At 50.2% G+C, this 24,522-nt stretch overlaps 1 protein-coding gene across 6 annotated transcripts in view; it reads left to right on the forward strand.

Moving 5' to 3' along the window:
• Positions 1-7,099: 7,099 nt before the first annotated feature.
• ANKDD1A (ankyrin repeat and death domain containing 1A) overlaps positions 7,100-24,522 on the forward strand; it is a 31,554-nt gene continuing 14,131 nt past the window's right edge. For 2 of the 6 annotated variants that reach the window (XR_014785419.1, XM_084817442.1), the window contains exons 1-5: positions 7,168-7,378; positions 11,880-11,983; positions 14,348-14,446; positions 15,783-15,881; positions 24,095-24,199. Coding sequence is in view for 3 of the 6 variants with exons in the window: in XM_084817442.1 (XP_084673568.1) it covers positions 7,345-7,378; positions 11,880-11,983; positions 14,348-14,446; positions 15,783-15,881; positions 24,095-24,199 (441 nt within the window). In the remaining 3 variants the exon portion in view is untranslated. Of the gene's footprint in view, positions 7,379-11,879; positions 11,984-14,347; positions 14,447-15,782; positions 15,882-24,094; positions 24,200-24,522 lie in introns of all 6 variants that reach the window. The other 4 variants (XR_014785417.1, XR_014785418.1, XM_084817441.1 and 1 more) reach the window with 4 other exon arrangements.

A 24,522-nucleotide genomic window follows, 5' to 3' on the forward strand; every position in this document is an offset into this window, starting at 1 on the left:
GCTGATGGGACAGAGAGAAGGCCATCCAAGGCTGATCTTGTTAAGTGGCCTGTCTGGTGCTGCTGGAGGCGCTCCTTAAGATAGGCTGGGCCGGAACCATATAGGGTTTTAAAGTTCAAAAACAACACCTTGAATTTGGCCCGGAAAACAACTGGTAACCAGTGCAACTCCTTCAGCACTGGAGTGATGTGATCTCACCAGCGGCTGCCTTTAATCAGGCGAGCCGCCGCGTTCTGTACCAGCTGCAGTTTCCGAACCGTCTTCAAGGGTAACCCCACGTAGAGCGCATTACAGTAGTCTAAACGAGAGGAGACCAGGTCATGTACTACCGATGGGAGCAGATGGTCGGGAAGGAAGGGGCGCAGCCGCCGTATCAGATGGAGTTGATACAGCGTTGTCCGGCTCACAGCTGACACCTGAGCCTCCATGGACAGCTGGGAGTCCAAAATGACCCCCAGGCTGCAGACCTGGTCTTTCAAGGGTAGCCGTACCCCGTTCAACACCAGGTCAACATCCCCCAGCCTCCTCTTGTCTATATTGAAAGTGTTGTGATGTCCGCAATCCATTGCATTATAGGAGGGGAGCATTTGTCCTTCCAGTCTTGTAATATGTGTCTTTTAGCTGTCAAAAGGGAGCGGAGAATCCATTTATACTGACCATTCATTCATTTCCATGAAGCAGGAAAATAATGTGAAAGAGTTTGTACATCCATGAATATTAAAGACTACTCCAGTACAAAATTGATCTGTGTAATAACCTCCTCCCCAAAAGACGCAACTGTTGGACATTGCCAAAACATATGTTTAAAAGAAGCATTAGCTGTATTGCACTGCCAGCAATTAGCCAAATTAGACAATCCCTAATTAAAGAGACGTTGTGGTATCCAACAGAAACAAAACACACATTTTGGCTGAATAAGATGCAACCTACGTTTCACAGATGCAGCAGGTAAATGCCAAAGCAGAGATCCACTGATTAGGCATTTTGTGGTGGTGCTACAGCACTTTCACAAATTCCCCATTGTGCCCACGAGCCCAAAAAGGTTGGGGACCCCTGGGTACCAGCTGTGCATACAAAAGCTGCCAGGTTCAATCCCTGACAGCATCTCCAGTGAAAAGGATCAGATGGTGGCTGATGGGAAAGACCCTTCTCTGCCTGAGACCCTAGAGAGCCAGGGCCAGTCAGAGCAGTCAATACTGGGCTGCATGGACCAATGGTCTGGATCAGTGCAGGCTGGTGGCTCTGATTGTGGTGGGGCTGTGCATCCATTCTGGGTCTCAGTCCGAACCACCCAGAACTCTAAAGGAGCTACCCAAAGTGCTAAACCTATTTTGGGGACATGGTTCAGCACCTTAGATAGCTCCTTTAGAGTTCTGGCTGGTTCTGACTGAAACCCAGAATGGATTCACGCAGGTGAAGGTACAGCCAAATGACAAAGGCATGAGATGGTAGAGTCCAGAGGTTATAGGCTAGACTGTACCACTCCAGGCTTCAAGTGGGGTAGCCCATTTTTAAAATGCTTTGCTATTTTAAACAAAAAAAAAACTCCATAGAAGTAGAAGATTAGTACAGCAAGAGCTAGAATCCTCTAATGTGGGGGTGCAGAACCACTTTCAGCCCGAGGTCCAAATTCCATTTCAGAAAAGCTCCCAGGGGCCACTTTCCAGTGGTAAGTGGGGCTGAAGGCGAAAGGGGCAGGGCCAAAATTCCAAAAATACCAGCATCTTTACGCTTCAGGCTCTTCCTGACAGTCATGAAGCCTTGGGAGAGGCATTTCAACCTTTTAGAATGGAGAAGAACCTGCTCAAAAGCTGGGAAACCACAAATGATTGGTGGTTGCGGGGAAGGGGGAAGGGGAAGGGGAAGGGGAAGGGGCAGGGCCATCTGGGACTCAAGGAGGGCCAGATTTGGCCCCTGGGCCTGAGCTTCCCCACCCCTGCTCTAATGGGAGGATATTTTTTATGTGGGGGAGCATGAGGTGGCCACTCCACCCAGCTACACCAGAGGAAGAGGTAAGCCGGGGGGGGCTCCTCTGGCTTGGCTGAGACCAGCTGCCATTTGGCTCCGCCCCTCCCAGGACCATCTCCTGCAGCTCCACTGTGTAGTTCCACTTATGTAACGTTCATGCAAACCTTGGCACCTGAATGTGCGTCTTTGGCTCTTCCCTCCCATCCTCTGTTGCCCTTTTGTGTTGTCATGCCTGGATTGTAAATTGTTATTTTCAACTGCAAACCACCCTAAGTGGTTTGGCACACAGCTGGCATGTCAATGGAGTGATTATCTCAGGAAGAATTCAAGAAAGGGTCTTCACTACTTGCAGTCAGAAATGAGGAAGTTTATTCTACCACCTCAGGACGAGACCGTCCCGCCTCATTCTGCTGCAGATAAATACTGGGCCGTCTTAGATGCCGTTGAAGGTTTGGAAGCCACGTTATGCCAGTCCAAGGACATGGCACTGTTTGCAAGAAATAATTAAGTCCCATCTGGCTTCCAACCTCCCCACACAATGACATTGCAGACTTTCCTGCCACCTGGTGGGAAGTCGACAGATGCAGATGCAGGAACAAGCAGAGGCAAAGATGAGCAGCTATTGAGAAGCTCAGCCAGGACGACTTTTGCACATCTGTTTTGTTGGCATCACACTAGCAGTTTGTCTAATAGGCCTTTTGTTCTGAAAAGCTGCACAGGCAAGGGACTCGTGGCAGCTAGGGGCAAGAAGATCCTGGTGGTATTATTTTAGCTACATGCCTTTATTGTACCTGAAGTTCGTGCTCTCTGTGTCCTCCCTCTGCAGTAACTTGATGAAGAGAAGATGCCACCGTGCAAGCAGGAAAACCTGGGAACTCCAGATAAATGCAAATGCCTTCCTGGCCTTCATGCCACCCTTCCTTGAACCTCAGTCAAGCAACCCACTGGGTAGCCTAAACTGGCCAATCTAAAGCCTTGCCAGGAAATCTATTCCAGTCCTGAAGCCTCCTCACCTCTGAAAAGATGGGCAGGTTAAATAAAGCACCACCAGGTGTCTATCATGGTCTCTTTTGCCCCAGAAACCTCTACCTCTCTGGCTTTTGCCATGTGTAATCAGCCAGGCCAAATTCAGCCAAAAGTTTAAAGGAAGACTTCTATTCATTCCAGGAGCCAAGCTATTGAATTCTTTCTTTAATCCAAGCCTGAGTACATCCAATGGCATTGTCTCCTTCTCTTGAAGCCAGTTCCTCTTTGAGAAGTTCTTTCCAAGGAACCCAATGCACTCAGCTGCTCTGTTGCATTACTCTAAGATCCTCACCAGCACACTGCCTGTTCTTTGTGATGTTTCCTTGCCTTTCCTGAACATGGCACCTCAATTGTGGGTCAATCACACTTTTTCATCCCCAGTCACAATATCTCATCATAGACCAAATTGGATTTCCCCCTTACACACACACAGACACACACACACACTATTCGCATTGACTGCACTAATAAGTGCTGGGTGGAATATGGTTGTATAAAAGTCATAAGCACCTAATGGAGAGTGGATTTGAGGGTACGCTTTGGTTCTTCAAGACAGAGTAGTGTAAAATACTGTGTTTTCACACTTTAAAAAGTAATCAGAGTATCTTGGACTGTGTCTGTACCAAATGTCACCTTTTTAACTATTGTAGAAGTATTTCGATGGTTTTGGAATACATGTCAGCCACACGCAAACGTTCTCCTCCCATGATTGGAATCGCGTCAGGCAAAAATAAGAACATCCCAGCTAACTGCATCCTCTGTCGCATGCCTAGCACTGGTTCCACCAGCCTCCACATGTTGGAGGGCAAAAGTTTGCAACATGGAGCCTGATGTATGCATCGACACTCCCTGCGTGCTCTGGAACCTCAGAATCCTATGCAGTCAGGGTTCTAAATCATGCAGGGAGTCCACATGGGTACAGCCACCTCCCTGCTGCGGATGTTTGCCGTTCAGGGAGTGGAGGGCCATGGAAGCGGTGATAGGGAAGCAAGACAAGAGGCTGACCCCGCCAGGCTCCTGGCTGAATCACCTTCAGGTAGGCCTCTTTGGAGGAGGAGGAGGATTTTGATCCCTCAACACACCTTGCTCTCACAGAAGAAATGGGGCAACCTAAGGAGTCCTGCTGCAGAAATGCTTCACTTGAGATCCCAAAGAACCCCTTTGGCCCATGTCCTGGTGTGGTTCCTGACTCTCCACCCTTGTCACGTGGCTCTCCTGAGCACCGGCGCCGACGGACCAAGTAGGACACTCAGAGTCACTGTCACGGTGCCTGCCTGGTCGCTAGATGTGCCGGGGTCTACCTGTGAGGAGGAAGACCAAACTGTAGCCAGGGAAGAAGCAGACCCAGCTGCAATGGGTCAATCAGGGTCAGCAAGTGTACATGCCCTCAGTCTGGGCTCAAACCTTCACTGGGTTAACAGCACATGTTGAGCTCTCTGCTCTACCTGTGTGCTCAGGACAGGAAAGATGTAGAAACATCCCCCGCTCAGATTGTTCAAGTGATGTCTTCGGCTGTGTGTGTACGAAACTTCAGGTTTTGAAGTTGTGTGTGTGTATGGGTGTGTGTGTGTGTGTTGTTTTATTTATGAGATTTATATTCTGTTCTTCAGGCTGCTGCCTCCCAGAGCGACTAGCATAAATTTTTAAATAAAACTAATTAAATGCCCCAAAAATGCATATAAAATACTAGCAGCAGGGGAAATTTACAGCCAGATAAAATGAAACAAAGCCAAGAATATTGTCTGGATATATTGGAAGTACCTTTCCTTTGGACGGAGAAATCTATGAATGCCCCCTTTCAGACCTTTCTAGAACATCAGGGCTACCTCTGTACTAAATTCTGGCTCTCTAGATATGGTCAAATTACCTTGGGGTATAATTCATGTGTCCCTTTCTCATTAAGAGATCCAGAAATGCCCAGCACTCACATTTTTTCTCCTACTTTCTAGCTAACATAACCATTAAATCAGAACCAAGGGATGGCTACAGGAGTGGAAGAGTTTTCTTCTTTGACTCTCTCCTGGCTCAGGCCACCATTCAAGGAAACCTGAGACTCCAATTTGAATGTCTAGGGAGCAGATTTAGAGGGACAAGGGCCCTGAGTCACTTAACCTGAACTTGAAGGGTTAATACTACCTGAGTGAGGGGGGAGGGGACCTCTGGAAGGTTTTCCTGCTCTTTTCCACCCTCTGCTCTTCTGTCTTCTCCCTTCTTCTTCCTGCAAGGGATGCTGGCTATGGGGCTGACCTCAGCCAATGTACCTTGAGATGTAAGTTTGTTGCGTGTCCAGTAAAGTCTGTTCCTAACCCACCACTCGAGAAGGTTAGGAACATCTGTGGCTACTGATGTGGGGGGGGCTGATTTGGACTTCAGCCACCCCCCACACACACACAGGAGATGTGGCCAAAACAGCTGTATTTATTTAAATTAACAAAAAGCACAAATACACCAGCAAGGGTATCCTCTAAGTGCAAAACCCTTCACGTCCTCCCAGATTCCAGATGTGCCAGTGGAAGTCCTTCCCAGCCCAGTGTCTTCCAGATGTCTTGGATTACAACTCCCAATGGCCATGCTGGCCTAGGATGATGGGAACTGCTGTCCAACACATCTGGGGGACACCAGGCTGGGGAAGTCTGCTGTAGCAGTGGAGGCTGGTGGCTCCGATGTCAGTGGGGCAGTGAATCCACTCCAGGTTTCTGTCAGAACTCTAAGGGAGCTCTCCACGGTGCTCCTTTACACTATGGGTGCAATCCTATGTGTGTTTAGACAGGAAAAAGTCCTACAACCCCCAGCATTCCCCAGCATGGGAAGGAATGCTGGCTAGGAATTATGGGAGCCGCAGTCCAACATATCTGGACGACCTCAGGTTGGGTGGGAGTAAGGCATGTCATGTGCAGCAGGGGTCCCCAACTCCCGGGCCACGGACCGGTACTGGTCCGTGGCCTGTCAGCAACCGGGCCACAGGGGTGTGCGAAACCCCCTCACCTTGGGTCTGCGGGGGGGGGAGGCGATCCGTCCCCCCCCCCCCAGGAATCCAGTTCTGCTCCTCGGCAAGTCTGCAGAGCTGCCAGCCAGCTCCGGCCGCTGGCGGACTTCCGGCTGCTGGGACGCAGATGGTGTCCGCTATGCAGACTCCATTTGCGTCCCTGTTCTACAAGTAATAGGCTATGTAAATCTTTACGTAGCCAACTACTGCAAAGAACAGGGATGCAAATGGGCAGCCAGAAGTCTGCCGGTGGAAACACACACAGCCCGGTCTGTGTAAAAATTGGACAGGTCCATAGCGCCAAAAAGGTTGGAGACCGCTGGTGTACAGGATCTAACAAGGCAGGAGTGAGGGCAAGCACTGACAGGGGCACAGAAATCATATTTTCATCTGTGCAATGTTGGAGGGTCACGATTATGTTAATGATGATGATGATGTGGGGAGGAGGAGAGTGTGCACATAAATCAGCTGATTATTTACTTTATTTATTTATTAAATTTATTAATTGCATATCTGGCTGGTCACCCAGCCACTCTGGGCGACAAAGTATATAATAAAACAGTTTAAAACAATAAAATTCTACTGTAAAAACACCATATTTCTAAAAAATACCCCAGCCCGCCCCAAATGCCTGCCTGAACAACCACGTTTTTAATGCGCGGCGGTAGCTCATTAACGAGGGGGCATGGCGGAGTTCCCTAGGGAGGGAGTTCCACAGAGTGGGGGCCACCCCAGAGAAGGCCCTCATTATCTCCACATCGCAGATTATCTCCAGGTTGCAGAAATGCAGATAATTCTTAGGCAGGCTGGGGCTACGGCCACCCTTCCTCCACCCACCCCCCACACGCCAACTACCCCCCCATATACGCAGCCCGAGTAAAGACCGGGGGGGCGGGGGCGGCAGAGGGCGCCCTCGCTCCGAGCCCGCCGGGCGGCTCCGGCTCTCCCGGCCGCGCTGCCTGCGGCGCGCCCCGCTCGCTGCCGCCGGGTCCCGCTTCGGCCTGTCTCCCCTCGCCGCCTCCTGCGGGGCCGAGCGCCCGCGCAGCTCTGCGGAAGGGCGGCGGAACGATCCCCGCAACGCGCACGCGAGGCCACGCCGCCGGCTCCGCGCCCAGGGGCGGGGCGGGGCGGGGCGCTCTCGCGGGCGCCGGCTCCGAGGCTATTTTTAGCCATTTCCCACAAGCCCGGCGCGGAGGCGGCGGCGTGATGCGAGCCCACCCGCGCCGCGGCCGGCCTGCTCCCGGGCGCGCGGCGGAGCGGCCGGCGGAGCCCAGGACGTTCGACTCCCGGCCCGGCTGCGCCCGAGAGGCGCTCCCGGCCCGGCGGAGGATGCTCCGGCAGTGAGGAGGGCGGCGGCGCGGAGCATGGAGGACGACTTGGCCTGCGAGGATGACACCTGTACGTCGGGGGGGGGCGGGACGCGGGGGCGGGGGCCTTGGCCCGGGCGCGACCCCGCTGCGAGGGAGGCCAGCGCCGCCCAGGGCTGGGCCCCCGCCGGGGCACGCGCGCGAGCCGGAGCGGCCCCCGCCCCGACGCGCCTCCAGCCTCGGATTTCGGCCGCGGGGGGCGCAACCGCCCCCGTTGCGCCAAGGGCTGCGGGGGCGCGCCTTGCCGGGGGGGCGAGGGGCGGGCGAGCGGGGGGGTTCTGCTGCAGGCCGAAGGGGGGCTCGGGGAGAGGCAGCTGGCCAAGCGCGGAGGGAGCGCGCCCGCGGGCCGCCGCCCGAGGCCCCTCCGCCCGCGCGCCCCTCTCCAGGACTGGCGCCGCATCCTCTCCCGCAGGCGGCCCGCCGTGCCGAAGCTCAGGCGCCGCGAAGCCGGGGGGGGGGGCAGGAGGGCGATGCCGGCGTGGTCGCGACTCCAGCGCGCGGGGGCGCCCGGAGTTGTGGCCCAGCACTGTGCGGGCATCCGGCTGCGGGAGGCTGTTTCGGCACAGGTGGGAAGCGCGTGCGTCGCCGGGCGTGCCGGCCTTCCGCTCCCAGGAAACGCCTGGAAATCTTCCTTCTGCCCACCCCCTGCTGCGAGGGCCTTGGAAGCCAGCGGGGTGGCTGGCTGCAAGCGAGGACGCGGATCCGGCCCCTTTCCGGGGTGTCGCAGAACCAGAACGGCCTTCTGCGCCCTGAGCCGCATGCGCCTTGAGCCACAGCTCTTGGTCTCCGTTTGGTGGCTCGTTTTGAACTTGTCCTCTGAGAAGTTGGAGCTTCACTGGGTTTGGGGGTGGATCCGTGAGAAGGGGACCAATTTTTCTCCCTCTCACAAAATACTGGACCCCAGTGGGGTCCTCCATGAAGCTGACTGGCAGGAGATTCAGGACAGATCAAAGGAAGGACTTCCTCACACAGCACATCGCATCCTTAAGCTATGGCATTCCCTACCACAGGGTGTAGTGATGGCCACCACTTTGGACAGCGTTAAAAGGGGGTTGGACACATTCCTGGAGGAGAAGGCTATCAGTGGCTACTAGTCCTGATGGCTATGTGCTCCCTCCAGTACCAGAGGCAGTGAGCCTGTGTAAACCAGTTGCTGGGGAACATGGGCAGGAGGGTGCTGTTGCGCTCATGCCCTGCTTGTGGGTTCCCGGTCAACAGCTGCTTGGCCACTGGGTGAACAGAACACCCAACTAGATGGACCCTTGGTCTGATCCAGCAGGACTCTTCTGATGTTCTTACGTTATTCTCATCCAAAAGAGACCTATGTTGTGAGGGCTATCAGGATCCTGGCACATGGGGAGGAGAATGTAACCCTTTCCCTCCCTGAAGCAGCTATTTGCCATTTTCATCTTTTTATCAGGGCCATGAAATGGTGGGGGGGAGTTAACATCTCCCCTTCCTGTGTGCAGCAGTCCCAGTCCTGGAGCTGGATCCATATGTAGTCATACTTGGAGGAGACCCATTGAAATCAATGGGACCTAACTTGTGACTAACAAGTCCCATTGATTTCAGTGGGTCTACTCCAAGTATGACTAAAGCTGGACCCAACCACTGATTTCCATGACTGCCCTCCCCTGCAGCTGCCATTTAAATAACAAAAATCAGATACATTAAATACATGCATACAATGAACATATTGTTTAGCATGGTCCTTAACTACACCTGAAATATATTTAGGGCACAATCCTATCGGGATAGACGGCCACCTCCTATCCAATGCAGGGCAGGAGAAGCACGGAGGGGATCATTCCCTCTGTGTTTCAGCCACCCTGCATTTGCAGCTAGACAGCCGATAGGATGCGTTGTACCGGCATTTCCAGCTTCCCTGCCCTGGAACACCCCCAGGAATGCCCTGTTTTCGACGCTCCTCTTCCGAGCGCGGAGCGTTGGGCCATTCCAAACTGCCTGCAAGGCAGCATGGCGGGGGGGAGGTCAGATCCCGGAAACTGATGTATCCGATGTATCCTATGGCCGTCTAGCCTCTGACTAGCAGCCATAGGATTGCTCCCTTAGGCACTAATCAGAAGGATACTTTCCCAAGGATGCACAAATCAAGCAAGAGGAGCTCAGAGGCAATTAGCACCAATCCAAACCAGAAGTTTTCTGATTTTCACTTTAAGCTTACTGTAAATGTGTTCTGATTATTGTTGTTGTTTTTATGCTTTTTATATTTTGCAAGCCACTTTGAGCAACTCCTATGGAGGGAAAAAGCAGAGTATAAATTTCTTAAATAAAACCAACAAACAAATTTATGTGTGATTTTTTTTTTTTACTTTCCCCCTCTGCACAACAATTCTCCCTCCCCCCCATCTGTTTTTGAAACTTCCATTGGCTAAATTTCTACCTGTCCTGCAGCTGATTTTTTTTAGAAAATCATAAGAATCCTATAAAGGAAATAAAGGTAGAAAGAAATCTCTTCTACTATGTAAATCCATTCAGATGCCTGCCCTGTCATTGTGGTTATCTTTAGGGAGAGTGCTATTTATATTATACATAGTTTCGTACAGTATATAAACACTGATCATAGGTCACACCAAGAGACGTGCAAACTGACCTTTGCTGATAAGTGTTTTTTTCTGATGGCATCAATTGTTGAAGTGACAATGTACAGCTTCACAGGGAGGAGGAGAAGCGTGGAGAGTAATCAGGTCTCTGCCCCTGAATGACCTTGGAGAGGTTTTTCAAGGCCCGTAGGTTTTCACTGGTTCATTTGGTGTTGGGTTTTTTAATGTAACCAATGCCACCTTCCCTGGTAGATTAAGGCAGATAACAATTATACTGTGAATACATGTTTTTATATCATGCAAAGATGATTGTGGAGTTAGGATGTGCTCCATTTTTCTAAATTCCCATCTTCTCCCACGTTTATGTTAACTGTGTCTGCTCTACGAGCGAACGTGGTCCCCTTTTGCACAGCATCGCTTCCTGACACGCAGGGCTGGAGGAGTGAATGTGTACATGGCGACAGCATCTCCATAACATTGCTTCAGGAGAAAATTGTTGACCGTATCTTTCATACTGAAAAAATCCATTTATTGTTGGCAGCAAAGACGCTCTGCAAATGGACTGCACGATCTCTGCTGCATCCAGGATTGCATAGAGAAGCCTCAGTATGAATCAGGGTGGACAAGAGAACAGCCCACAATTACACCTACCACCATTTCTACACCTACCACAGCCACAGAAATCACTGCAAGGCTTCCTCTGTGCACAGCCCAATCCAGCCTCCCCATCTACCACAGTTATGAAAATGGCTTCAGGCTGTCTCTGTGTGCAGTCCAACCCATGATGAAACTTCTTCATGCACTCCACTTGTACATCTGAATTGCCTGTTGTGGCTACTAATTTCAAGGCAGCTGCTAGCAGTGAGGTCCCAGTTCCACAAGAGGGAACTGTGCATAGAAGCCCAGCTCCTGTGCATAGAAGCCCAGCTCCTGTGCATAGCCCCCTTAATTGGTAGGATTCCAATATCCAGAAGGATATCATTGAGTTGAAAAAGATGCAAAAAAGGGCAACCGAAATTATCAAGGGACTGGAGCAACTCCCCTGAGATGAAAAGTTACAATTTCTGGGACTGTTTAGCTTAGAAAACATGCAATTAGGCCAGACATATTAGAGGTGTACAAAATTACACATGGTGTGAGGAAGTGGATAGGCAGATATTTTTCTCCCTCTCTCATAATACTAGAAGCCAATGGGGTCATCCCTTGAAGCTGAATGGTGGGAGATAAAGGACAGGTAAAAGGGAGGCGTTCTTTACACAGTGCAGAGTTGAACTATGGAATTTGCTACCGCAGTATGTAGTGATGGCCACCATTGTGGATGTTTTAAAAGGGAACTGAACAAATTCCTGGAGGAGAAGGCTCTCAGTGGCTACTAGCCATGATAGCCATATCTTACCTTGAGCATTGGAGGGAATATGTGGCTGGGGAAGATGGGGTGGGGGGTGCTGTTGTGCTCTGCTGAGCTGGGCCCTGGGATGTGCCCAATGTGCTACCTCCTGGAGCTGGCCCTGAACTAGTATTGTATCCAGTCTAGTTGACCAATTTGACGTGTATTGTATTCATTTATTCTGTTACTATTTTGTTTTGTGGAACAACGCAGTTCTAAAAGTGGGAAACTTTATATGAAAATAGATAGTCATGAAAATGTTTCCACGCCAGATCCCTGTCCACTGAAGAGGCTGCCTGTTGGGTCCATGCGTAACTCACTGCTCTGGCATTGTTCCTTCCAGTGAGGCTCTACTGGGCCCTCCTCATGCTGTTTTCAGCCCTGTCCTAGTAGAGACACACAGCAGAATGAGCCACCTTCAGAGTCTGACGGAAGACTCAGAGCTGACCATCTGTTCAGTGAGCCCCTCCTTGCGCTCAGCAACACGCCTCCAGTTTTCTCTAGAATTTAACTCCTGTGTTTTTTGTAATGTGCCCAGCAATCATTAACGCACCCTCGTGCCCTCTTCTTCCTCTTCCAAGTGCTTCTTTCGGAAAAAGAGTTCCATGACGCGGCCAAACGAAATGACACGGCACGCATGGGCAAGCTGATCAAGAGAGGGGTGGACGTCAAAGCCAAGAATAATGTAGGTACTTAAGTTGTGTTTGTGGGTGCGGTGATCATCATGCACGCACCATACTGCATCCTCCCCCCAAATAGAAATTGGCCTCCCCCAACCTGGTGCCATCCGGATGTGTTGGTCAACAACTCCGAGCTATAGGTGGGGGACACTAAGTCCCACACATCTCTGGACTGTTCCAGACTGGGGAAGGCAGATCAGAAGTCTTTACCACTGGAAGACAGACCAGCACTAGGTGCAAATGAGGGGAAGCCCTCCTTCACACAATGTGGCTGTTCACACAAGACCCTAACCCACACTCGGGGGTTGAGTGTGGGTTGTTGCTGAGCAGTGGGATGTTGGTTGAACTGTGAGTTAGTGTGTTGTCTGAACCCAGGATATTTCTGCAGGGTGGCTTGTTAACTATGCAGTGTGGCTTGTTAACCAAGGTGACCAACCCAACAACAAATTCTGGGTTTTTGAGATGGCTTGTTTGAGGAAAATAAGCCACACTACATGTTGTGGTTCAACAACAACCCACACTCGACCACTGTGTGTGGGTTAGCGTATTGTGCAAACCCAGGCAATGCCTATTCAACTGATGGCACTCACTGCCACAGGGTGTGAGGGTGGCCACAGGCGTGGGTTGCTTCAAAGGGGGACAAGACAAATGCATGGAGGAGAATAGGGTCTATCAATTACTTTTAGTCCTGTTGCAGCACCCACAGGAGTGTTCCTGGAACAGGAGCCCTGAAGTGCCACTCAGGGGACGGGGAAAAGGACACGTTTTTCTTTGCCCTCTCCACAGCCCTTCCCCTGCTGTGATGTATAACACTAGAGGGATCAGGTTTGGGGATAGCTACTAATCTTGAATCTGGACATATTATTGCTATATAGCCAGGGCAGGGTGGGGGGTGGCTCTGGGGAATGAGAAAGGAAAAAGGTGTTCTTTTTCCATTCCTTCCTCCTGAGCATTCATATCCCAAGCAAGTTTAATGTAAGTATATTGTTGGGGCCAGATGCCCCCACCAAATAAGGCGAGGCAGGTAGCTACTAAGGAGAGGGCATTTTCTGTCGTGGCACCCCAGTCGTGGGATGCCCGTCCTAAAGCGTCTCACCTGGTGCTTACATTGTGGGCTATTTGGCGCCAGGTGAAGACTTTCTCATTTTCCCAGGCTTTTTAGCCCTTCGGATTTAAAAATGGTGTGAATGTGTGTTTAGATCTTTGCACTGCTGCTGGGTTTTATCTTGGTTCCTACTGTGGTTTTATCCAGTTTTAAAATTATGGTTATATGATGTTTTTCAGTGCTATCGCCTTTTGTGGTTTTAAGCGTTGTCTTGTAAACCACCCAGAGAGCTTTGGTTAATGGGCGGTATGAAGTAAATAAATAAATAAAATAAAATAAACATCCTCAAATGGGCCCCAGATCCCCATGGCAGAGAGCAACGCACAGTCTCGCTACATCAGGCCTGGTGCCAGCATGCAGCAGACCCAGGCGAGTGCGCGGGGCCAAGCAGGGCACACTGCCGCTCTGGCTGGTGTGGCTCAGCTGGGTGGCGGCAGGGGCTGGCAACGGTGCCCAGTGGAGCTCCAGGCCCACACAGGGGGCCTTAACTTAACTCCACTCCCAGGGTGTCCACCTCGGGGGCAGGTCCAGGGTAATGAAGATGGTGCACCAGTGAGTTCAGCTACCCTGGGTTCTGCTCAATGCCGTGGCCAGGTCACCATTGCTGCTGGCCCACCGATGCTGTGGCTGGACTGGGGTGTTTGGGGGGGAGGGTGTTGGCAGTGACAGCCTGCACTTCTACGCCCGCCAGTGCTGTCTTAATTATGCCAACCCCGCCCAGGCGTATGGATGCTGGAGCCAGGGACAGCAACTTCAAGATGGCTGTGGAGGCAGGTACAGATGAGCTGCCTGGGCCTGGAGGGCTGCTCCATGCTGCCACCACAGCTTGGGCCTGGAGCTCTGCTTCATGCTGACCCCTCTGTTGGGTGCTGCTTCCCTGCCAGCTAGTAAGTGGCAGGGGAGAGCTTGCCAGGAGACTTGCCTAGCACCTCCCAGCAGCTGGAGCCAGGGCCAGCCCTACCATAAGGCAGAGTGAGGTGGCTGCAAGTTAGGAAGGCTGGCAAGTCGAGACAGGACAGAGCTGGAAGTGTGGCATGTGGCCTGTGCTGGACCCCTAAGCTGCCCTGTTGCCCTCAGGTGCAGTAGAGGCAGCCAGAGCTGAAGTACGATTCGGCTGCCAGCCTGGTCGGCTTCTGGGCCTGGAATGTGGTGGGTGGCATTCAGTCTCTTGCTTCAAGCAGCATGTCTTGGACCAGCCCTGCTTGGAGGGCTGGGCCTGCTCTCCATTCTCTTCCTCCTGCTTAAGCTCTCCCTTCCTTTCCAGACAGACCGGACCGCCCTCCACTGGGCAGCAGGGGCCGGGCACGAGCAGGCAGTGCGGCTTCTCCTGGAGCATGACGCCTCCGTGAATGACGAGGACAGTGTAAGGCCCAGGGGGCTCTGAAGTGGACATGATTGTGAAATGTGGCCAGCTTTTAAAAAAAGAAACAGTTTGTGGTCATTGATTGATTGATTGTAATTATTTATATTTCTTATGGGCAGTATCCCATCGGACCCTAGTGCTGACATCAGTTGCATTGTCAGGGACCTCTCGTGCAATGCCAACAGCATTAGCTGGTGCAGCGGGCTTCCCTTGCACCAGCACAATGGAATTCATGGATCCAGTCCAACTGGATTCTGTCCTATATAAATTATAATCAAATAATAAGTTATAATCAAACCTATATAAACCTATATAAATTATAATCAAATAATAATTATAAATTGTCAATATGAATTAATATATGTTAATAGATATAATAATGACTATATGGATAAATATAAATTAATAATTTTATCTTTATAAATAATTACAGATCAGTAATTACAAATAAATAAATATTTGGTCATTTGGATGAGAATTCCCTTCAAGGAATTACTTTGTTTGTTTGCTTGTGTTTTAAATATTCATATCCCACCTTCTTGCCCAACAACAGGGCCTCCAAGCTGGCAATAAGAAACTTTAATGCATAATAGACATCCAGGGCTGCATCCAGATTTAGTTATACTCAGAGTAGACCTATTCAGATCAGTGAGACATAAATTAGGGGGCCATAGCTCAGTGTGACAGAGCACATGCTTGGCATGTAGAAGGTCCCAGGTTCGATTCCCGGCTTCTCCAGTTAGGTCCAGGAAAGAATCCTGCCTGAAACCCTGGAGAGCTGCTGCCAGTCAGTGTCGACAATACTGGGCTAGATGGACCCAGGGTCTGACTCGGCATAAGACAGCATCCTATGTTCCTAGTCATGACTAACCAGCCCTATTTTTTTTTATTATTTCATTTCTAAATGCCGTGATGACTTGAGAAGGCTCGAGGGCAGGGTGGGTTGGGCACGGAGAGTGAAATATGCATTCCCCAGCTTCCTGCTGAGGCTGCTGCAACTGCTGGTTTGCTTGGGTTCCATGGCAGCCTTCCCCAAGCTGGGACTCTCCTGATTTGTTGGACTGCAACTCCCATCATTAACCGAGCAATCCTGGGAATGCTCATTGGCTACTTATTTGTCCTTTGCCACGCCTCTCATGGTAGCCATTTTGCGGTGGTGCCCAGGACACTGTCTCAAATTGCCAAATGTGCCTGCAGCCCAAACGATTGCCCACCCCTGTGCTAGAGAATGCCCTCCCTGTCCCCAAGGCAAACATGGGCAGCAAGCATGTGCACTAATTGCCATTTCATTCCAGAATAAAGATGGTATTTCGTCTGTCTCTCTCTGGCTTCCTAGTTTGGGATGAATGCACTGCTGTTGTCTGCTTGGTTCGGTCACCTGCGCATCCTTCAGATCCTCGTCAATGCTGGTGCCAAAACCAACTGCATCAACAAGGTACGACAGCGTCCTCAGGACTCCCAGCGTTAGCAGCTCAACGGCAGCCAAGGCGCCACGGGGAGACCTGAACACAGACAGCTTGACCAAGAGTCCTGCTAGCCTTTGTCTGCTGTAGCTCTTCACTGTGTGTCTGGGCTAGCTCCCTTTGGGAGTCTAGACATAAAAACCAGGTTTGAAATCAGCTTAACTGGCTGCGGGTCCTTCCAGATGGAGGGTTCCTGGTGCTACCAGTCAAAAAACACTGTGCTGGTATTCCTTGTAGCAAGCAAGAAGATAGAAGAAGCAGTGGGGAAACACAGGAGGGTTACCAGTGGAAGCTGTTGTCTGGACATCCCATACATTTCCATGAATAAGGCAGGGCAATTGCACAGTAAACACTCCATCTGGAAGAACCTATAGTTTCGTTCCAGGAACTCATGATTACAATTCTGCAAATCCACCGAGAATTCTTCAGTTGAGATCCCTTGCCCTTCAGAGAGCGATAGTTTCCAGAGTGCCGCGATAGATGGCCGTGGCAGTTAAATTAGTCTGAAGCCAGTTTACATTTCTGGTGTAACCTAACCTGTACTCTCTTTGCTGAGGTTAGCCAGGAATAAATCGGAGAGGGGAACCCCACCTCCAGGGGGTGCACGGGGCTGTGGTGTTGCTGCAACTGTCGGGGAAGCAGAAATCGCCTCTTGCTGATGCAGGGGGGGTGCGGAACCCTCTTTTCAATGGACAGCGGAGACAAAATAATACGGTTATGTGAGCATTTTACAGAAGCAAGGGTGGAGCCCTGATAGCTGCTTTGATGCCTTGGAAAGGTGGATAATAAATTGGCCCAGAGCTTCCCCAAAACCTGTGGGAAATTTGCTGGGTGAAAAATCCAAGGTGGCTACCAAGAAACAGTCACTGAAACACTTTTTTTCACTACGTTTTCTGAGGGAAGCGTTTCTGGTGTCTAAAAGGGGGGTATTTGGGGTCAAGGAATCCTTTTCCGGTGATGCAAGTCATCCACTGTGATTTCTATACATTTAAACTGGCTTTTTTTGACCTTCACCGGGTCATCCTTCCAAAGTATCAAAACAGCGATCCAACCTTTTGTGCCTTAAAACATTCACAGAATCCTATTGTTTTGCCTCTGCTACAGTGGTTTCTTGAAGAAGGGGGGAGACAGAGCCAAAGACCAGGTGGGGAGTCATGCCCTTTGACCCGAAAGCTCTCCTCAATTTCACGTGCATATAGAGGTTTCCTGTGGTTACTCTGTGGTGATGAACAGACACTACGTGTATAGTAGGGATCATCTTTATGTGTTCCGTGGCGGTAAACATGTTCTTGACTGAAACAGGAAGTCTGGTGAACCTTGGCTGCAATGAATCACTGGGAGACTGTTGCTGTCCAGCACTGGGCGTAGCCTTCCACTGTTCTGGCCCCAGCCGAGTTGGGTATATACAGTGGCATGCACTGTTACATGGCGTATTGAGACAGATACTCCACCCAGGCATAAGGACTCAAAGTGGTTAATGCAAGCAGAAAGCAGCAACCCTTGACCTTCCTCCAGGGAGCTCAGGTTGGCATGCAGGGTCCTTTTTACTCTAATAGTCGCCCTGTGAAGTAAAGAGAATGACTGGCTTGATCTTGCTCAGTACGTTTTTATGGCCGAGTGAGTTTTCCCAGTCCAAGCCCAACTTTGTAGCTGCTGCACCACAGCGGATTTTAAATCAGCAGAGCGTAATTAGATGACATCTAATGAAATATGGGCAGGGCTGTAGCTCTTTGGTAGATCCCCCACTTTGCATGCCAAAGGTTCCAGGCTCAATCCTCGGCATCTCCAAGTGGGATGGCCATGTGTCCTCTTTTGCCGAGGACAGTCCTCTATTTGAAGGGTTGCCAGAGGACTGCCCTCTGTTTGAAGGCGCCCTCTGTTTAAAGGTCTGTCCATTCCAAGTCTGGCTTCAAGATAAAGAACCACTAGAAGGAAGAGCTAAAGGGCCTTTAATTGGCCCATCAACAGTTATCACTTGGACAGCCAACTGAGGAAGCACGCAGCTCACCTGATCGTCTCACCATAGTCTTCCCCACTATGGTGAGATGGATTGTATTTCTTTTTAAATTATAGTATTTCTAAACGTGCATCTCTACATATAAATTATCACGTGAACATTTTATGCCAATTTGGGTTCTCTTTGATCCTCTTTAGTTTAGAGAGGGGCCATAGCTCAGTGTGACAGAGCACAGCCTTTGTATGCAGAAGGCCCCGGGTTCAATCCCTGGCTTCTCCAGGTAGGGCTAGGAAAGAATCCTGCCTGGAACCCTCGAGAGCTGCTGCTGGTCATGTCGACAATAGTGGGCTAGATGGACCAACTCAGTATATGGCAGCTTCCTATGTTTCTATGTCCTCTTTTTTGGAGATTCATAACCCTAAACCTGTCTGGAACCAGGGAGCACAGCTACCGAATAGCATAGACGAAGGGTGGGCAACCTAGTGCCCTCCAGGTATTTTGGACTAGAACTCCCATCAGCCACAGCCAGCATGCCCAATGGTCAGAGTGATGGGAGTTGCAGTCCAAAACATCTGGAGGCCACCAAGTGGTCCACTCCTGGTATAGGCAATTCTGAGCTAGATGGACCAAGGGTATAAGGTGAGCCAAGACTATAAAGCAGCCTCCTATGTCCCCAAGTTTGTCTCCTTAACGTGTGTGTGTGTGTGTGTGTGTGTGTGTGTGTGTAAGGCAAAGAGATAGTGGCGCTGTTCACACAACACCCTAGCCCACACTCAGTGGTTGTGTGTGGGTTGTTTGTTGACCTGTGGGTTGTTTGTTGAATCTTGGGTTAGTGTGTTGACTGAACCCAGGACATTTTCTGCAATGTGGCCTATTAACCAGCCTGAACAACCCAACAATAAACCATGGGCTCTCAAGGTGGCTTGTTTGAGAAAAATAAGCCACACTGCATTGTTAACAAGCCACCCCGTGGAAAATGTTCTGGGTTCAGACAACACGCTAATCCATGGTTCAACAAACAACCCACACTCAACCATTGAGTGTGTGTTAGCGTGTTGTGCGAACCCGGTCAATTAGTCTTACAAGGCTTATGAGAAGTTCCGGTCCAGGAATGGGGGGAACCACTGCAGAACCTGCAACATCCCACATTTGTGTCACAGGCTGAAAAAAAAAGTCCAACAAGATCAGTTATGTGCAATTGCCCCTATCAAACTCTAGATAGCAATAATTGACCAAAGAGGCTTTTGCATCCTCGGTATCAGGCCCAGGCCAAAAGCCTGACTGGTCGGGATCTAGGAAGCTGTGATGAAGGTGGATGTGGATGAAGCTGCCAGGCAACTACCTCTCAGCAAACATCCCCACACACACACGCACGCACGCACATTTGCCGTGGCATTCTGAAACCTGAAGCCCCGTTTGCTGCAGCCCATGCCCAAAACTATCTTGGCGTGCGCAGAACCAGCTTGGAGGCAACACAAGGCAAAGGCATGAGGAAGTGGCTGGGCGAGTAACCTCCAGAGGCGTGGGGGTTCTTAGGCCGGAGCATCAGGTCCTCCTGTCTGGGCAGGCAGGGTTTGTTTATGGGGTGTGCCTGTAATCCTCTGCATGAAACGCATACACAGCTGGGAACACAAGTCTGTATATTTTTTGTAATGAATAACTTGGAAGAACAAGGGATTTTTTTACGGTTGTAAAAGAGACGCACCGAGGACAGGAACTTCCTTCAGGAGTGGTTTTCTGCACTCAGATTGTCTGCAAAGGGCAGGGGGATGTTCACACAACTCCCAGGCGGAAGAACAGCTTCATTCACCTGAAGGGATGGCTGCTGTATCATTTGCCGCCTTCATTTCTGGAATCCCCGTCTTGAATATGTGCATCACTCTTTCCTCCTTTCGTCTTTTTTAAAAATTAAGGGAGCAATCCTATTCAGATAGGCAGAGCAGGAGAAGCACAGAGGGGATCGTTCCCGCCACGCTTCTCCTGCCCTGCATTTGTGGCTAGAGAGCCGATTGCGGCTGTCTAGCCGCAGGAGGGCAGAGCGGGGAAGGGGGGAGGCTGCTGTATGACACATTGGATGTGTCATACAGGCATTTCCGCCTTCCCCGCCCCGGAATGCCCTCCAGGAACGCCACTTTTCAGCCACTCCGCACTCCTCTCGCAAGCGCGGAGCATGGGGAAGTGGGGGGAGGTCGGTTCCTGGAAAACGTGTATACCTTACATAACATTTTTTGCTCATTAATTGATAAGCAAAAGCTTTGAGTACACTTTTGACCTGGAATTATGCATTCTTGCACCTGTTCATTACTCAAATAACTTTTTGGCCCTTGTGATCGGTCTTTAAATCAGCATTTTCTCTTTGGGTACCATCCAGGGGGGAATCTCCACAGCAACGGGTTTATTTTGCTCTCCACTTTGTTGTGGTTTTCACTGCAATTGAATCAGTGGGGAGGCTGTTGGTCCAGTGGAGCTTTCCCACTGGTTGAAGGGAGGAGGAGGCGATCTTCACTGATTCCTCCCTCCCCCTACAGAATTCAGTCCTAGTTAAACAGCCGCGAGTTAATACTGCATGCTAAATTTTTCTTGAACCAAGGTCTAAATTTTTGGGTTTTGTTTTGTCCTGCTTGTATTGTAATTCTGTTCCAGAGATAATTTTCTACCTTTTGTCTGATACAGACACTGCTGTAACTCACAAGGGGGGAATCTCCATGGTGACGGGTTTAGTTCGCTCTCCATTTCGTTGTGGTTTTTACTGGAGTCGAATCAGCTCCAAACCTGGATTATCCCAAAGCCAGCTCTGGGCAGGGCAGGTGCAGTTTACTGCGAATTGTTTGGGTGGCTACTGGGTGGAGTCTCGTCCCCTTCATCATTTAGAGAGCCTGTTTCCTCCCTCCCACTCTCACCTTGTTTCTCCCCTTCTGCTTTCTCTCGCTGGAGTGTGTGTTAACGCCCCCACCACCCAACCTATGTCTGACCCTCCCCTACCCATTTTTAAAATTTATGTACCCTCCAAAACCACAATAGCGCAATAGCAACAGGACTAAACGTGACCCCTCACATTACTGCATTAGTGGCGACACTCAATCACCCAGATCACTCTAGCTAGCCTGCTTTCAATCTTTAACATTCCCCCCATGTATGTTTACTCAGAAGTAGGAAATAAATCTCACTCCCTTGCAATGAAAGGATTAAAGGCGAACTGTAGTAACTCGCCCTAAAGCACTCTTTTGCTTCTCCCCTGCTCTCTTAAATCTCTTAAATTTAAAGACTGGATTTGAAGCAGATTGAGGGGAGCTCTGGAGGACTGGGTTCACAAGAAGTCTTCAAATTAGGGATGTACAAAACCCCGCTTACCTGGCTTTGCCGGGTTCCGCTGGGGGGGGAGGCGCTCTGTCCCTCCCCCCGGAATCCTGGCCGGCCAGCTCTGCTCCACGGGGATTCTGCGGAGCCACCAGCCAGCTCCGCCAGCAGCCAGACATCCAGCCTCTGGCTAGCAGGGACGCAAATGGCGGCGGCCATAGCCACCGCCGTTTGCATCCCTGAATTCAGCCATGATAGGCTACGTAAGGACTTACGTAGCCTATCATGTCTGGGTTAAAAAACAAAACAAAACACGCATACGCAAATGGTGGCGGCTACGGCCGCCACCATTTGCGTTCCTTATTTTTGGCCGTCTTAGTCTACATAAATATTTACGTAGACCAAGACGGCGAAAATAAGGGGGAACGCAAATAGCGTCCGCTATGCTCGTCCCAGGGGGGATCCGCGGGGGGGTGGCAGGCCGTTCCGCCATGGAGTTCGCAGGGCCGAATGCACTGGCATTCGGCCTCACCGAGATCCGTGGCGGAATTCTCTGACATCCCTACTTCAAATTCAGATTTCAGTTTGCCCATTTTTGAAGGGATTCTCCTTATCATCATCATCATCATCATCAATCAACGTTCCTCTTTTTTGTTTCTCAGAACTCCTCTGGGAGATGTTCGCTGCAATTCTAAACCCACTTACAGGGGAGGAAGCCCCACTGAACCCAATGGGGCTTACTTCTGAGTAGAGATGCATAGGCTTGCAATGTTCCCCACTTCTAGCTCCCCCTACCCCAGTTTTACCACACCCCAGCAATCTGCTGCGGAGCTACTGCTCCCCACCCCATTTCCCCCCATGTGTGCACTTTTGCCTACTGCTTCCACCCTCTCTCTTTCTCCCTTCCCCTGCAATGAGAAGGCATAATGAGAAACTACAGAACATCAAAGAAGCACAACCTCACAATTGATTTAAGAGAGCAAGGGAGACCTGAAAGAGCGCTTCAGGGTGAGTTATGCAGTCTGCCTTCAACCCTTTCACAGCAGGGGAGTGAGATTTATTTCTTACTTCTGAGTAAACATGCACAGAAGGGGGGAATGTTAAAGATTGAAACCAGATTCCACTCCCCACACCCACCAGGTGGCTGTGGTTGGTGAACTGGAGTGCTTCGGGTTCACAATGGAGCAGCAATGGGCTATTTCGACGTTGCGCTTTTAAGGGGATTTTTTTAAGATAGACGCTGCTGAGAGAGCCCACCTATACTTTTGGGGGGATGGCCACCAAAGGTTAGTGGTAGGCAAGGCGAAGTAAATACCATGAAGTAGCTCAGAACTCCTGAAGGGCCAGCAGCAAAATGGCAGAAACATTGGGGAAACACTGGGAGGGGAAACATTGGGGTCAGTGAGGTCACAGCCAGGTGAAAGACAGACTCCTGGGCAGAGCTATTATATAAATGTGGAGGGTTGATATACACCGCAACAGAAGCACAGACAAGCCAAATTAAGGAAAGCAATCGGACTAAAAGTAGTCTCAGAAAAACTGTCTTTTCCATGAAAATCTCTGGGATGGCTGTGAGATGGCTATGACGTCATGTACCCCAAATGACCTCCAAACGCAGCCAACCTGCAGTAAATTGCTCGTGGAGACACCCCCCAGGTCATCTTGACCATAATTTTTATGCCAGTTACCCTGAATTCATTGTGAACCTGCTTGTGTCTTCTCTATTGGTACCAGTTACCTTATTATTTAATTTTCTAGATTTCTAATTATGTTCTATGCAACATGCTTAATTGCCTGGGGCTTGCAGCTCCAAGACAAGACAGCTTTTGCTTTTTTGTGGGGGTGAAATAGGGCATCTCTACACCAGCCTAAAACCCTGCATTTAAAACGGGGCTTTCTGCTTCCGTTTTAAATGCAGGATCACCACTTTACATGTGCTTCCTCCCCCCGCCCTTCTCCCCATATCTGAGTCTTCCATTCTCTGTCATTGATCTCGCTCCTCTTCTTGCCGCTTTAACTCTTTTCACGGAGGGAACTGAAGCGGAACACAGCGGGGTAATTTGATAGCTCATTATCTGCGATCTATTTAAAAACGGAACAAAGGGCATTTAGTGCAGGAGATGCCCTGGAGTGTCTAAACTTCTGTGAAGGAGCAATCTCAATTGCAGGATAAAAGCTCCGTGTGAAGGAGCCCATAGTCACTTTCTTCAGTAATCATTTCAGGCACGTTGACAACTGTGCCGCCAACCTTTTGTGGCAGATCCATGACACCCACGGCTCAAAATGGCCTACTGCCAAATCTCATTTGTCTAGATGCTGTTCAGTCTCACTCTCTCTCTAAGTTTGGCAACCGAAGAGAGGGGGCAACTTGCATCGCTCAGGGGCTGAACTTCACCAGTTGCTGACCTCTGATGTACCATTTAACAAACAAAACCTGCTAGTCATCATTAACTAAACCAGGGCTGGGCGGAAGGTAGATCAAGATTTACTGGGAGAACTCTGGGTGACTTCCAGTAGATTGGCAAGGATTTCTGACTCCCAGTGGTTTAGCAATAGCAACAATGAAATGACTGTCCCTGCCCTCAGGTATGCTGCTGACATGAAGAAAGGGGGACGGGAGGTAACCAGGAGTGGATTTTTTTGTGGAAGGACTGTGAGCTCTGTTCTGGTACTAAAAACAAATCACTGGGATCAGAATCATTCAATTCTAAGTGGATGTCTTTTGTACCAGGCTCCAATGGGTGGATTTCAGGGTTCTAAGTAAAAAAACAGACTGGATCCTGCAAGCCAGAAGCCTGCCCATCCCTGAGCTAAATTTCCTGTCTTGTATGGTACCAGAAATGGAAAGCGTAGCAGATTAAGCTAATTTTTTAAAAGCCAGTTGCTTGGCCCACCCCTCAGGAGCTGAAACCTGTTCCCTGTCTTTCCCAGAATGGACGCAGCCTGCTGCATTGTGCAGCCCAGAGAGGTCATATCAAGGTGATCGAGTTCATCATGGAAGACCTCGAGGATGTGCAGCTGGATAAGAAAGATAAGGTGGGCAAGTCTAAGACAGTGGTTTTCCCAAGCTATGGACTGAGGAACCCTGGATTCCTCAATGAGATGATCAGGAATGGATGACAGGTTGCCCTGAAAGACAGCTTGTGTATCGTATTGATCTCGCCGTGAGTGAGCGGAAAGCACGTGCTAGAGCCAGGGTCCTCAACCTTTGGGGGCCTGTGGGCACATTCAGAGTTTTGAGGGAGTGTCATGAGCACTCTCACAAAATGGCTGCCACAGGGGCTTGCCCATTCATAAAATGCTGCCATTGAATGGTTGCCAAATTTTATTTGTCTTTTTATGGCGTGCCAAATTTGGCA

This window comes from Heloderma suspectum, chromosome 11 (assembly GCF_057233095.1).
Source record: "Heloderma suspectum isolate Gila_16-S chromosome 11, 16-S_ref, whole genome shotgun sequence".
Lineage (NCBI taxonomy): Eukaryota > Metazoa > Chordata > Lepidosauria > Squamata > Helodermatidae > Heloderma > Heloderma suspectum.